This window comes from Eretmochelys imbricata, chromosome 2, assembly GCF_965152235.1.
Source record: "Eretmochelys imbricata isolate rEreImb1 chromosome 2, rEreImb1.hap1, whole genome shotgun sequence".
In the NCBI taxonomy this organism is placed as follows: Eukaryota; Metazoa; Chordata; order Testudines; family Cheloniidae; genus Eretmochelys; species Eretmochelys imbricata.
The window spans coordinates 60,844,149-60,860,203 of NC_135573.1; the positions used below are offsets into that span (position 1 = coordinate 60,844,149).

The 16,055-nt window shown below is 39.8% G+C and overlaps 1 protein-coding gene across 6 annotated transcripts in view; it reads right to left on the minus strand.

Annotated features, from left to right (window-relative positions):
* CSPP1 (centrosome and spindle pole associated protein 1) overlaps nt 1-16,055 on the minus strand; it is a 182,784-nt gene that overhangs the window by 63,912 nt on the left and 102,817 nt on the right. For 5 of the 6 annotated variants that reach the window (XM_077810172.1, XM_077810174.1, XM_077810171.1 and 2 more), the window contains 5 exons: nt 14,679-14,831; nt 8,311-8,423; nt 7,221-7,370; nt 5,679-5,831; nt 308-412 (listed from right to left, as the gene is read on the minus strand). In XM_077810172.1, the coding sequence (XP_077666298.1) occupies nt 308-412; nt 5,679-5,831; nt 7,221-7,370; nt 8,311-8,423; nt 14,679-14,831 (674 nt within the window). The remainder of the gene's footprint in view (nt 1-307; nt 413-5,678; nt 5,832-7,220; nt 7,371-8,310; nt 8,424-14,678; nt 14,832-16,055) is intronic. The other variant, XM_077810173.1, reaches the window with a different exon arrangement.

A 16,055-nucleotide genomic window follows, 5' to 3' on the forward strand; every position in this document is an offset into this window, starting at 1 on the left:
ATAAAGCCATCCCATCATCTCAGTTATTGCCTATATATTTTACATAAAATAGAAAGGGGGTATTGACCCCTTCAGAAAGAATATATCCAGAATACATTTAAGAATTTAGACAGAGCAGATGATTTAAAAAAAAATACTTCAGAATTCAAAAAGTTTGCACACCAAATGTCACAGGTATAGGACTGGCTATGGCAAGTGCATCACAAATTATTTGCGCTGTTCTGTCAAAACTGTAACTGATCACTGATATTTTCACACACTACCACTTGTATACTAATTATTAAGTTTGAAATATAAAGAACCATACTTGCGTGTAATAAGACATACGGCTTTCAACAGAAGGAGGCCTCTCTTCCTTCTCTAAGGACTTGTTCTGAAGAGCAGGAATGACAGGAGAAGGTTGCCTTGAAAACTGAAAATCAGGAAAATGTGCAAGATTGTAACAAGTTTCCTATTAATTCTTAATAAATTATTATTTTAAAAGGAGGAGCTGGCTAAAATAAAAGCTTATTGAAGCTTTTAATTCTACATAAGATGCTTTAAATATATTCATCAGCTGTATTTTAATATCCTTTCATTTGCCTTCTTTTATTTTATTTGTAGCATTTACATATTTTGCTTTCAACATTTGACTATTTGTTTTAACAAAACTATTATACAGATAGTTGTACTTTTTAGTTTACATATAATCATGATAAAGATTTCAGCCTTTGTAATTAGTTCTTAGATGTATTTTGTGTTCTACTTACAGAAATTACCTTTATAAAATTTATGCAAGTTCTAATTATTTAGTCATCATTTTTAAACCTTATAATTAGCTAAGTCACATATTCTTTTTTCCTCTATTCAATTACCACATTTTTGTACAATATTTCTCCAATACACACACATACAGTGAAATTAATCTATGACAAAATGAGAATCTGTCTGTGTAATCTATGAATTCTGTGTGAGATCATGAACTCTCTGTATGTATCTTTATCGAGAAACAAACTCAATTTTGAATGTACAGGCTTTTGCCTCCTCTGTTTGTCTCCATGTTGAGATGAAATTTCAAAGGCTAGTGGCAAACAAACAACAAAAGAGGGTCACTGACTTAAAATGTTGAACCACTGAAATGTAATTGTTTTAGACAATAAGATAGCTCCTACCCAGGAGACCTGGTTTGTCACAGGAGAGGATGCCTTAGAGTCACCTGAGGAAGTTGGCAATACTGGCAAGGGAGTTACCTGACAAAGAAGACTGGAAGCTTTTAAAAAGGGAGGAGCTAATTTATTTGGGGTCTTTAGCCAATTTTTCCGGTTCAAGATACGGGAGAACCAACCCAGTACATAAAGCCTACATGAGACCCTCATGAACACAGATGGCTAGAAAGGGATATTGGGTTTAGGTTGTTTGTCGTGTTATATATGAGCTGTACTCTCTTGTTCTTTGTCTTTAATTAAAAGAGCAATAAGGTGCTAAATTTGGGGCAAAGCATCTGTTGTGAAGCAGATCACACACACAATCACACACTTTCAGAGAGAATTAAACTATGAACCAGAATGCTCACACTTTGGGGAGGGATTCTGGGGTAGGGTGTGAGTCAAGGAAGTCTGAAAGGTCATCAATACACATGAAAGGGCTTAGGCAATTAGACAGCGGGTTCTGCCTCTCAGGAGACAGTGCTAGATAGCAGGCTTCTGCCCTGAGAGCATACCTATGGACTCTAAGATTGGGGCAGTGGCTGGATTTCCATTCAAACTCCAAAAGGCTGAAAGCACCTGGGGATCCAGAGGCTTGGATTCTCATCACAGCATGTGGTGGGAGGCTGGCAGGAGGCACCCGACTGGATCTGTGACATAAGCCAACTGTCTTTCACTTAGATAATGTCCACTACTATTAAATGTGGAGGATTGCTTACATCATTCAGGGAAGAGGAAAGGAACTGGGTAAGAATTTTAGACCACAATCAATCAAATCTCAAATTTAAAAGGATATTGTTCTTAGGCTCATAATTTATCCTACTTCGTTTTTACTTGCATCTGTATCTCAGCAAACGGGTAGATCAGGTACACCATGAAAGACTTTAGTCCAACCAGGGAGCTAAGCCTACACAGTAAAATGGAGACATAAGACATCCAATCTACAACTGCCCTAAGGTACCATGGAGGCATTTCTGAATCGAACTATTCTGGTTTTCAATTTTTTTGCTAAAAAAAAAAAAATCAAAATTTTCCATAATGGAAGACATTTTCTGACCAGCTATACTAATCGTATATTAGTCCGTTACCATGATGACTATATCAACAAGGCCAACTGACAACTCTCAGACTCAACCTTCTAAAAAGAACTCAAGGAAGAACCCATACCACAATTCATCTAGGAATTTAAGAATAGTATCAAATCCTTCCCCCAAAATCTCAGAGAGACTCTACAACTTCATCCTCCACAAACCCACCCGAGGGACCTTCTACTTGCTTCCCAAGATACACAAACAAGGGAATCCAAGAAGACCCATCATCTGTGGCCATGGCACTCTTGCTGAAGGAATACCGGGACTCAGAGAAACCATCCTCTAACCACTCATCACACAAACTCCCGGTTTCTTCAAAGACACAATCAACTTCCTCAGTTCCGCAATACCAACAGCCTCCCTCAGAACAGCATCCCTGTCACCATGGTTGTTGCTCCCCATATGTCAACATCCCTCACAATGATGGCATCGCTGCCTGCCTCATATCTACAAGAGAATAGATAACACTCAGATATCCACCCCAAACACATCACCAAATTTATCCATTTCATCCTCACTCATAACAATTTTACATTCAACAAACATTTTGTCCAAACCACAGGAACAACCATAAGTATTTGGACAGCTCTCAAATATGCCAGCCTCTTCAAGGGCCACATTGAGGAAAAAATTTGGGACATATGCAACACAAAACCAATTATATACCTGGGATAGACTGATGATATTTTCATCCCTTGAACAAGCAACCTAAACTCACTCACAGATTTCCACCACTTCAGCAACCACCAACCATCCATCAAACATCTCTAGCTTCCACACTAGCATCAGCTTCCTGGAAACCATGATCAGCTTCAACAATGGAACCCTACAGACAACTATATACAAGAAACCCACAGATCACTATATCTACATTCACAGATCCAGTAACAACCTCTAACACACCAAGAAATCTTATCTACAGCCACGGAATATGTTCTGAGGAGAAAGCCTGCAACATACACCTTAAAACCACCTTCACTAAACAAGGACACTCCACCAGAGACATAGATTGCATTATAGAATGGGCCACCAAAATTCCCCAAAAGAACCTGCCTCCATATAAAAAACACCACCACCACCCCGCAACAACCCCACCAGCTTCTGACCGCACACCCTTAGTTGTCACCTATCACCCCACACTGGAATCCATACAGGGTATAATTAAACAATTACAACCCATACTCAATGGGGACCATATCCTGAAAGAAATCTCTCTCAACCCCCCCTCTTCTGCTCTTCAAACAACCCCCCCCCCATCATCTCCAAACTCATCCTCAGAAGCAAGCTCCCCACAGACCAGGATACACAAACTCAAAGTGGTGCAGTCCCTGCCAGAACAGCAGATGAAAAATCTACAGATCTATCTTCACTGCCACAAAGATCAACAACCTCCACAACACACCTTTCAATATCCATGGGTCCTACACATGCCCATCACATGTGGTGTACCTCATATCCATTGCACTAAATGCCCCAACAACCACCATGTGGGTGAAACAAGATAATCACGCTCTCAAATGAACTCATGCAAAAAAATGATAAAACACAAAAACACCTGTACCTCAGAAAAACAACCTGTAGCCCCGATATTCATCATTCATATTTGGTTGTAATATTTCATATAAAGCATGCCATGCAAGGTATCATACAAAAAGTACTGATCTGCTGAAACCCATGGTTCTGTCTAAATATGCATATCATTAGTGTGTATAAAGTTATGAGATTGTGCTATATGGTTGTTACTGAAATATGCTGCAAGTTTATTAGTGGTATACAAAAGATTCCTGCCCAGGTTGGTGTTGACCATCCATTAATCAACTGTGTGACTCAACTATCCAAGCACCACACAATGGGAACTGCTCAATCACTGTGACTTGGGGGCTGCTTGTTCACTGTGACTCAGCAAAGCCAATCAGGAAACACCTAGCTAGTGTCTGCCAGGCACCTGGGCCAAGGGTATAACATAAGGAACAGTTGCAGCATGAGAGGGCCTTTCTCCTCCCCCACCTACGCTGGAAACAACCAGGATGCCAATAACACGAAGATCATCCAGTGGGGTGAGAACATTGCTTGATCAAAATACTGTCTAGTGTGATAAAGTTTACAATTTAGATTGTGCATTTATTTTTATTTTATTTTTGGTAACGTCATATTATGCCTACCACTTACAATCTACAATTCTTACAAGAATTACTTAAAATCTATCTTTCTGTAGCTAATAAACCTATTTTATATTTTACCGAAAACAATATATTCTGCTTGAAGTGCTTGGGAAACCTCTGCTTATTGAACAAAAGCTGGTTCGTGTCCCCTCCACATGGAGGGAGGGGCGGACTGGGTAATAAACTTGTACTTATCAGACTTCTGACCAGGGCAAGATGGTACAGCTCTGGGGTCTTAGGCTGGGGACCTGCGGGGGAGCTGGCTGGTGCCTTTCTCTGTGTGATTCATGAGAGATTTTGGGTCCCTTCGTGCAATTTAGCTAGGTGTGGGGCTCCACCTGCTGTTGTGATGAGTGAATAAAGCTCCTGGAGGGGTTTGCTGCTTGTCACAAGCAAAGCATTGTGAGAGACAGCCCAGGCTGGGAGTTAAGTGGGCACAGCAGTACCCCAGTTCCAGGTTGTACCCTGGAGATCCCGTCACAGTGGGACCTCATCCAGTGCACTAAAATGCCCCAATAACAACCATGTGGGTGAAACAAGACAATCACTGTGCTCTCAAATGAACTCATGCTGAAAAATGACAAAAGACAAACACACCGTATTACCTGTGGGCAAACACTTTTCACAAAATGATCATTCTATATCTAACCTGTCAGCTCTCAAACTCAAAGGAAACCTGCACAATGCTTTCAAAAGATGAGCCTAAGAGCTTAAATTCATAACTTTGCTAGACACTAAAAATCATGGACTCAATAAAGACACTGGATTTATGGCTCATTACAATAATCTGTAACCCACTAACCCTCCTTTGTCCTATGACTGCAGAGGTGTTAACTACACACTTTCACCTTGAATAGTCTCTTGCAACATGTGTTAATTTCTTATGCTAAGAAATGTTACATCTTGTATTTAGCTGTGAGACTCTAAGCACCTTTTCCAGATGTGAAGACCTCTGTGTAAGCTTGAAAGCTTGTCTCTTTCACAAAGAGAAGCTGGTCTAATAAAAGACATTACCTCACCCATTGTGTCTCTCTGTGCATATCCTAGGTTTTTTGTCAAAATTTCCCACCACTGCTAGTGTTGGTAGATATAACAGGAGCACTAGTGAAGACAGCGCCTTCAGCAGCTGCTAGAAAACAGTTGCAGTTTATTATCATGATTCAATTTTTCTAGCAATTGTCTTACTAAAAATAAAATAGGACAATATGTTTAGACTTTACAAAGTCCTTAAAGTGTACCACCTTTTTTTCCTCTTCCATCTTTGCTATTTTTTCTCGCTCATAATATTGTCTAAGTTGTTCATTCTGTTTGTCTTCCTCTTCTTTCCTCTTTTTTTCAGCCTCTTTTCGTCTGTCTTCAGTTAAGCGAATTAGCTCTTCATTTTTTAATCTTTGCTGTAAAGAGAATATTGTTGGTGAATAAAAACAAAAAATAATCAATATTTTTAAAGTTTTTTATTTTGCTTGAGAAATTAAAATTGTATCTGAGAGGTAAATATGAATGGAAAAACAACATGCAGTTGATCTAATGAACAAAGTTTTCAAATTAGAACTTTTGCCATACACCTCAAACATGTGAGGTGAAATCCTCGCTCCCATGAAGTCAATGGCAGAACCCTCACTGACTTCAGAAAGGCTAGGATTTCACCTCTGATGCATTGGTCTCATTCAGAGCTAGATTGAGGCTCAGAGGCTTTTAAGACTCAGCCCTGAGTAAACAATGGTACATAGCTAAGCCACCCCCACAGGAGCCTCAAAAATAAATTGTTGCTCAGTAAAAATTCTTCCCCTGTTCCTGAAGGAAAGTTGCAACAATACTTTAATGGGTGCAACTCATTTCCCTCATTATACCAGCCCACCTCTGTTAATCAGTCCCATACCCATCCCACCAAATTGCTCATAAATGGGAGCAAGGGGGCAGAATCTGGAATGCTGGGATTGTGGCCCATGCCACGCTCTAGCCTATGGTCTACGTAGGTTTTACACAGCCATGCAGAGGATTAGAGGAGGTGTTACTTCACTGCACGTAAGACAAGGGCACAAGCTATCTATCCCAAGTTAACTATGGGAAGAAATATAATCAAATTAATTCAGCTTTTTAAAACTGAAAAATACATCTAAGCTTTTTATTTTGAATCACATTAAAATTGCACACCTTGATAACAATTTTCATTACCACTTGGTTCAGGGCAAATGTCAAGAAATTACTGCTTTTTTTCAAAAATAAGTATTCCAGCCCTTTCCAAAGGAACACTGCCAACTTTTTTTAAAAATCATGCTTCCTCTGCAATATTTCCCCCCTACTACATTTACAAGTATTTCCAAAGTCTTCTACAACTAAAAGATTAGAGAAAAAATACCTCCCTATTTTTCAGTTTGTTTACTTGGTCAAGTACTCTGCATTCCCCTGTATGATCAATCTCCTCTGTGCTAACACAGCAGCAGGTGAAAAAAAAAAATCTTTTCTTAAAATAAGAAAACATAACTAAGACCACAAAAACTGACATTAGGCCCAGAGATAGGTTTAATATTTGACTATATTTCAACTATTTTAAAAAAAAATCTGACTAGATTTCAAATTGATGGTGTTCTTCTAAGATTAAGGGAAGTGGAAGGATTTTGCTGACTAGTTGTGAGGCCCACCTACTTTCTAGTTTTCCAGTGAGGTTCCACAAGCCTTTTTCTGACACAGAGTATTTTATGAGCTTCCTTAGAGTTTGCAAAATGCAAATGATTCAATGTGCTCGTTAGGGGGAAAATAATCATTAAAATTAGATAGCACACCTCCTCCTCTTTCCTTCTTTTCTTTTCCTGTTCCTCTTCATATTCTTTTTGCATTCTGCTCCTCTGTTCAACTAGTCGCTTTTCTTCTTTTTCTTCTTCAATTCTAAGTTTTTCACGCTCTGCTTCTTCCCTGAGTCTCTTTTCCTCAATCTAGAGAACAAAGCTAACATTCATCTGTGGATAACAGCTTAGTGATCTAATGAACAAAGTTTACATGTGTGGCACTCTGTAGATGCACCCTGCATTTGTAGCATTAAGGAGCATACAAGGCAACTGCAAGGGAATTCCAGGACTTTCCTGCACTACAGCTCATATAACTGTTGATTTGTTTAGACCAGCTGTTTGAATATTCTTGAAACCTTTTTGGTGTATATAAAACACCTGAAAGCTTTCTCTTTTTTTTTTTCCAAACACAAAAAACATAATCACTTCTCCCACAGAGAGCCATGCCAAACTGTGGTACAATTTTAAAATTGATCGAACAACATTAATTTCATACATGATAATATACAACAAACTTTCCTCCCCCCCCATATTTCCTCCTCAATTCTTTTTAACTATTGTGGCACTGGTTTGTTACACTATAAAACATGTTACACAACAAAAAAAACTGTTAGCAGAACTATTGTGCACAAACATTACTAAAAATAACTAGGTTCTTATTGTCACTTTTGTCCTTCCTCTTTCTCTACTTATGATGCTCACTTGAGTCATATTAAATTTAGCTGTTCATTCTTAAGGACAAGGCTTGTGCCTTCACGTTTTTATGAGGCTCCTAGCACACTTTGGGGACTCAAAAAATTTTTAAAAACACAACTGAATTTAAGTCAATCACTAATGGCATCAATTTTCTAATTTCAGATGGTTTATAGCACTTTGCTGATTCAGGCACAATCCTACAAACACTTAAGCATGTGAGTACTCCCATGAAATTCACTGGGACTACTCATCTGCATGAAGTTACTCACATGCATAAGTCTGTACAGGACTGGGGCCTTCGAGAGCATGTATTGGATAAAATCCTTGATAAGTAAAAAAGCTCAGATGCTTAAATACAGCTTAATAGGGTAATATTGGCACATGCATTCACCTGCAAACGAAGAAAATTCTTGTATGCCTCTTGCCGCTTAAGTTGTTGTTCAGATGGTGGCTCACTAAATATGTTACCTCGAACATAGGGAGAGGTTTGTGCAAATGTAAAACCTAGAAGAAGATAGTTTTCCAAATATAATCAAAACTAGTTTTGAGACAGAAAACCAGATGAAAGAAACACAAACATTTGTCTCCCATGGTAGCCTACAATATACATTATCCAAAGATATTATAGAAATAGTTTTCAAACAGAGTTTTTATATTTTATGTGCAGAATTTAGTATGAGTTTCATTGTTCAATTAATATTAGTTAGTTATTTGGGTTTGTATAAAAATATTCAAATAACTAAAGGATTTTAGGATATCAAGCAACAAATAAATGAATATATAGGTCATGTTAGTATTCTGATGTTTATGATGAAAAACACAGTCCGTCACAACCAAATCTATACAGCTGCTTTCATATGTATACCAGGGTTTACAGTTCTATTTTTTTTTTAAATTAGGCAAAAAAGTTTCTAAGTTCAACACTTCATTGCTTGTGATTACCATTCAGCAGTCTTATCAGATATAACTCAAAACCTGTTCTTAAAACATACTAAATTTGTAAAAAACAGAATATAATTTGAAAAACAACACAAAACATCTTCATTAGACTAATGTTCAGATAACAGGATGACAGGCACTACAGAAAATGCATAATTAGAATCAAGTGATACAGATTTCAGTAGGTCAAATTCCACTGCTGTAATGAGCATACTGTACTATGAATTTTTAATTTAACATCTTTTTCAGCACAGCCACTCTGGTTAGTCTGTTGAAAATGATATCATTAAGGGTTAGGCTGACAGTTTACTCTCAGCCCTAACTAAGGCTTAGCTCAGAGCTGTGGTGCTCCAGGAGCAGCTCTGGAAAGGAAGATTGACTCAGACATACCCTTTAGAGTTGCAGTTTCTCTGGATATCCTGTTCTCCAAAAGCAGGTGGAGAAGAAGAGAGGATTAGGAAGGCCAAAAAAGAATTTGAAGAACAGCTAGCCAAAAACTCAAAAAATAACAGCAAAAAAAAATTCAAATATATCAGAAGCAAGAAACCTACTAAACAACCAGTGGGTTCACTGGACGATCAAGATGCTAAAAAGAAAAGGAGTACTTGTGGCACCTTAGAGACTAACAAATTTATTTGAGCATAAGCTTTTGTGACCTACAGCTTACTTTATCGGATGCATCCGATGAAGTGAGCTGTAGCTCACAAAAGCTTATGCTCAAATAGGCCTAATGGCCTGTGATGGGATGTTAGATGGCGTGGGATCTGAGTTACTACAGAGAATTCTTTCCTGGGTATCTGGCTGGTGAATCTTGCCCATTTGCTCAGGGTTTAGCTGATCAGCATATTTGGGTCGGAAAGGAATTTTCCTCCAGGGCAGATTGGAAGAGGCCCTGGAGGTTTTTCACCTTCCTCTGTAGCATGGGGCAGAGGTCACTTGCTGGAGGATTCTCTGCTCCTTTAAGTCCTTAAACCACGATTTGAGGACTTCAATAGCTCAGACATAGGTGAGAGGTTTTTCGCAGGAGTGGGTGGGTGAGATTCTGTGGCCTGCGTTGTGCAGGAGGTTGGACTAGATGATAATAATGGTCTCTTCTGACCTTAATATCTATGAATCTATAAATAAATTTGTAAGTCTCTAAGGTGCCACAAGTATTCCTTTTCTCTTTGCGGATACAGACTAACATGGCTGCTACTCTGAAACAAGATGCTAAAGGAGCCCTCAAGGAAGATAAGGCCACTGCGGAGAAACTACACGAATTCTTTGAATCTGATTTCACAGCTGAGGATATGAGGGAGATTCCCAAACCATAGCCATACTTTTTAGGTGACAAATCTGAGGAACTGTCCCAGACTGAGATGTCATTAGAGGAGGTTTTGGAACAAATTGATAAATTAAACAGTAATACACCACCAGGACAAGAGTGGTGTTCACTCAAGAGTTCTGAAAGAACTCAAATATGAAACTGCAGCACCATTAACTGTGGTATGTAGCCTATCATTTAAATCAGCTTCTGTACCAGATGACTGGAGGATAGCTAATGTGATACCAATTTTTAAACAAGGCTCCAGAGGTGATCCCAGCAATTAACAGCCAGTAAGCCTAACTTCAGTACCCGGCAAATTAGTTGAAATTATAGTAAAGAACAGAATTATTGGACACATATATGAACATGACTTGTTGGGGAAGAGTCAACATGTTTTTTGTAAAGGGAAATCATGCCTCACCAACCTACTAGAATTCTTTGAGGGGGTCAACAAGCATGTGGTCAAGAGTGATCCAGTGGATATAGCGTACTTAGATATTCAGAAAGCCTTTGACAAGGTCCCTCACCTTAGGCTCTTAAGCAAAGTAAGCTGTCATGGGATAAGAGAGAATGCCCTCTCATGGATCAGTAACTGATTAAAAGATAGGAAACAAAGGGTGGGAATAAATGGTCAGTTTTCAGAAGGGAAAGAGGTAAATAGTGGGGTCCCCCAGGGGTCTGTACTGGGAGCAATACTGTTCAACATATTCATAAATGATCTGGAAAACAAGGTAACAATGAGGTGGAAAAATTTGCAAAATGATACAAAACTACTCAAGATAGTTAAGTCCAAAGCAGACTGCAAAGAGTTACAAAGGTATCTCAAAACTGAGCGACTGAGCAACAAAATGGCAAATGAAATTCAATGTTGATAAATGCAAAGTAATGCACGTTGGAAAACATACATATATATATAAACATACATATAAAATGATGGGGTCTAAATTAACTGCTCCACTCAAGAAAGAGATCTTGGAATCATTGTGAATAGTTCTCTGAAAACAGCCACTCAATATGCAGCAGCAGTCAAAAAAGCTAACACAATGTTGGAAATCCTTCAGAAAGGTATAGGTAAGATAGAAAATATCATATTGCCTTTATATAAATCCATGGTATGCCCACATCTTGAATACTGCATGCAGATCTAGTCACCCCATCTCAAAAAAAGATATATTAGAATTGGGAAAGGTACAGAGAAGGGCAACAAAAATGATCAGGGCGTCTGGAACAGCTTCCATATGAGGAGAGACTAATAAATCTGGGAAAGAGATGACTAAAGGGAGATATGATAGAGGTCTATAATATCCATGACATGTGTGGCGTAAGTGTTATTTACTTCGTTTCACAACACAAGAACTAGGGATCACCAAATGAAATTAACAGGCAGCAGGTTTAAAACAAACAAAAGGAAATATTTCTTCACACCGTGCACAGTCAACCTGTGGAACTCATTGCAAGAGGATGTTGTGAAGGCCAAGACTATAACAAGGTTGAAAAAAGAACTAGATAAGTTCATGGAGGACAGGTCCATCAATGCCTATTAGCCAGGATGCCTATTAGCTGTTTGCTAGAAGCTGGGAATGAGCGACAGGAGATGGATCACTTGATGATTACCTGTTCTGTTCATTCCCTCTGAAGCACTTGGCATTAGCCACTGTTAGAAGACAGGATACTGGCCTAGATGAACCACTGGTCTGACCCAGTATAGCCATTCTTTTGTAGGATATGATGCCTTGGCCCTTCATCAGATACTGCATTCTCTACTCAGATCCAGCCTGCTCAGTTGAATGGTGAACTGAAGGTATGTGGAAGAGTCATGGCTCTATCTGTTCCCCACCCACTCACTCAGAGGGGTTGAGGGAAATATTAGGCCGACACTTTAATTGTGTGCTCTCTCTGCACACACCCCATCCTACATCCAGATCCAGGATCTGGGTAGCTCCTGTGCAGTCACGTCCCATGTATTTCCTTTTGACTGCATACATAGGCTGCTGCTACAATCTAACCTTAAACTTGTATACAATGTATGCCTATCTAATTTCTAACATCAAAAACATTATTATGTTAAATTCATATTTAGTTTTCCTCTTGTGGAATCATAAATACAGTGATAATGAAGAAACAGTGATGAACACCATATAAGAACCTATATGCAATAGAATATTTTTCACAATTTAACTGAATTGTTTTAATTGAATTAACTGTTTCTCTAGGACATTCAATGGGAAATTCACCTGAGCCTGAGAAGAAGCCAGAATTTACCAGTGTACATTGCCAAAGAGCCACAGTAATACATCAGCAGCCCCCCATCAGCTCCTCCCTCCCCCCAGCTCCCAGCACCTCCCGCCCACCAGCTGCCCCACCGATCAGCACCTCCTCCTCCCTCCCCGCACCTCCTGAAGCTGTTTCGTGGCATGCAGGAGGCTCTGGGGCGGGAGGGGGAGGAGTGAGGGCACTGCAGGCTCGGGAGGGGGCGGGAAGGGGTGGAGTGAGGGCAGGGCCTGTGGCAGAGCCAGGGATTGAGCAGTGAGCACCCCCCCCCAGCACACTGGAAAGTTGGCGCCTATAGCTCCAGCCCCGAAGCCGCATATTAACTTCTGAAGAGCCGCACGTGGCTCCGGAGCCACAGGCTGGCCACCCCTGATTTAAGTCCCACAAAAACGGTACATTAGCACTATTCAGGCTCTCTGCCAGGGCCGGCTCCAGGCACCAGCTTTCCAAGCAGGTGCTTGGGGCAGCATTTAGAATGGGGCGGCAGTCCGTGCTCCGTGGTGGCAATTCGGCGGCAACTGCTTGGGGTGGCAAAATTGGTAGAGTTGCCCCTGCACTCTGCACAGGGGTGAATTTCACTCTAGGGCTCTATTGCCTTGCTTGACTTTAAGTACCACCAGGAAGTGTTGTCACAATTAAGAGTCTGCCATTATTATTTACCATTTTACATAATCATAAAAAACATTGCCAAATTTTCATCCCAAAGTAAACAAACTAAATACTCAGTTTTTCAAATCTCATACACAGCAAACAAAATTAGCTGGGTTAAAATGTTTTTAAGTTACTGGTTCCAGGAAAAAAAGAGTTTTCTCCAGAATTTGCACAATAGGAGATTTTTTAAAAATACCCAATCTAATTTTTTTCCTCAAATAAATACCCTAACCACATGCTTTTAAAAATTAACAGGATAGTAATTTAACTGACAGCGAAATTACTGGCCTGTAACTTTGTGTTTTCATCATCTCCTTTTCCCAATTCTGTGACATTATTCCTTAATCGGAACAGTTATGATTTATTCTACCAGAAAGTGTAAGGCAAAAAAATGGAAATCATCCCCATAATATAAGACTCTGCTTCATGGCTTTTCTATTGGTCTAGTGATTTCCCAAACAACTCTCAAAGAACCCAAACAAATATTAATACAAGAGAGAATACAAGAGAGCAGCAAATGGTGGGGTGAGGTGGGACAAACGACATGACTATGACCATTACTTTTAAATAACTTCCCTTTGTCATAATGTCTCTCTTTACCCCATAACCTACGAAAATGGCTTTTTCCTTGCCTTGAACATCAAAACTTCAGCCCCCATCTCTTTGACTTAAAAACAACTACAGAGAAATCCCACCTAACAAGAAGCAACTGAATACAAAGAGCCAACATTGTGGTCTCAAACATCTAATTTGCTCAGTGTCTTTAAGGGTATGTCTACACAGCAACTAGACACCCCTGGCTGGTCCAGGCCAGCTGACTCAGGCTCATGGGGTTCTGGCTGCAGGGCTGTTTCACTGCTGTGTAGAATTCTGGGCTCGAGCTGGTGCCAGAGCTCTGGACCCCTAACCTCACAGAGTCTTAGAGCCTCTGGGACAGGTTTTGTCTTAGAGCCCCCCTAGGCAGTGTTTGGGCGCTCTAAGCCTGCCTGCGCCCCCCTAGGCAGTGTTTGGGCGCTCTAAGCCTGCCTGCGCCCCCCTAGGCAGTGTTTGGGCGCTCTAAGCCTGCCTGCGCCCCTGAAGACTGTATTTGGGTGCTCTAACCCTGCCTGAGCTCCTGAAGACTGTGCTTGGCTGCTCTACTCCGGCCTGAGCCCAGAGAACTTGTTGCTTGGGCCTCTGAACTGTTTGTATGCTGCTCGACCCTGAGCATAGGTCCGAGCCACCACCCCTTCGCTGCCCTGATTGTGGGCTAGGACCCTGACTGCCTATTGCTCTACCCGAACTGCTGACCAAAGCTACAAGCCAAGAGTGACTCAGCTGATTCCTCACCCGTGAGCAATGCCCTGTGACATAGTGAGGCGGAGTGGCTCCCACTGACCCAGAGGGGGAGGGGCCACTGCTAACCCACTTCAGCTTCCAACAACAATAAGGCAAGAGGACTGTTGGGAAAGAGGTGGGAGTGTGCCTCACACGGTAGGCATGATTGACAGTTTTATGAGTGACAGAAAAAGAGAGATGTACAAGAGCTTGAGAATTTTTGACCACCAAAACCTAATAATGTTTATAACTGATAACATAATATTCTTAAAAACCTGCTATTTTATTTGTAGATGCTTCTGTGTTCTCAGGTCTTGGGGAGGCCAAACTTTGGTCAACCGATACAATAGCCCTTTTATCTTGATAGTGTCTTGCCTCTGGGTTATGATACGCATCTTCATTTTGCTTGTGCATCATGTTCAAGTCAGCTAAAGGAGAGGGGAAACAGCTATTTATAATATTTTATTCCCACAAGTGGCATGTGTATTCTCAAAAACAAGAAATTTCACCGGGTCTACTTTCAGGGCACACCAACTATGGGAACAAAAGAGTAAATAAAAAAACAATGATGTGAGCTAGAAATGAGAAAAGTGGTCACCTGGAACTTACTGAACAAGGAAATAAAATTACCAACAACTTTTTACTCAGAAAGCTTTTGTCAGCAATGACCCTTCACAGCAAAAAGCAGAAAATACCACAAAAAGCAAGGGTAAAAAGCTTGAAGCATGACACAGTTGACACAATGTGTCGTGACTGTGTTTGTTTCCAAAATCCTCCTCTGTTAAAAAGGTTGTAAAATACTTTGATTTAATATTGAGTATCTATGCTGCTTATTTCATTTCTCCTAAGCATGCTAAATGTTGTACATCATTACATGTGAATTGGTTCTTCTCACATTCTTTAATAATCCAGCTACTGCTTTGTGATATGTAAACATACATTCACAATATGTGGTATGCTCAAAGTTATACCAGGACTGAAATGTTCATCTAATGATTATTTTTACAGATTTTTCAACATAATTTGCAGACGCTATATTCATTACTACAAAGACACTGGATAATTTTTCATAAGTGATGATTATGGGGTGCCCAATATGACACACTTTAAAGAGTCCTTATTTTCAGAAAGTGCTATGCCCCTACCCTCTGAAAACTGGCCCCTGTAAGGTATCACACAAAAACTGAGGCACCCAAAACCATTCATCACTTTTACAAATCTTGACTACTGTTAATATTTTTGGCTCAAATCTTGCCAATATGAAGAATTACTAGCAAAAGGTTCTACTAATCTTAGTATAGTAGCTCAATAACAGAGCTACTTATTCAAATATCAGTTTGAGTCCTCTTGCTGCAAATCAGAGCAGAAAATCTCAAAGTGAGAGATTATTGTGCTATAGTTCAAAGAGCGAAGTTCTAGTAGAACTAGTTAATAACATTTGCCAGTTTTATCTAACAGTGCAATATTTAATTCAGGTTTTCCTTTGCCAGCTAACAGATTATTTCCATACCTAACCAGATTAAGATCAATTTTTTAGCAAATCTGTAAGGAATACACTTGAAATTAATTTGAGATATTAAAAAGATAATATAATCTGTAGGTATAGAAGGATCCCGCAAAGCAGCCTACCAACCTATGAATTCGTGATTCTA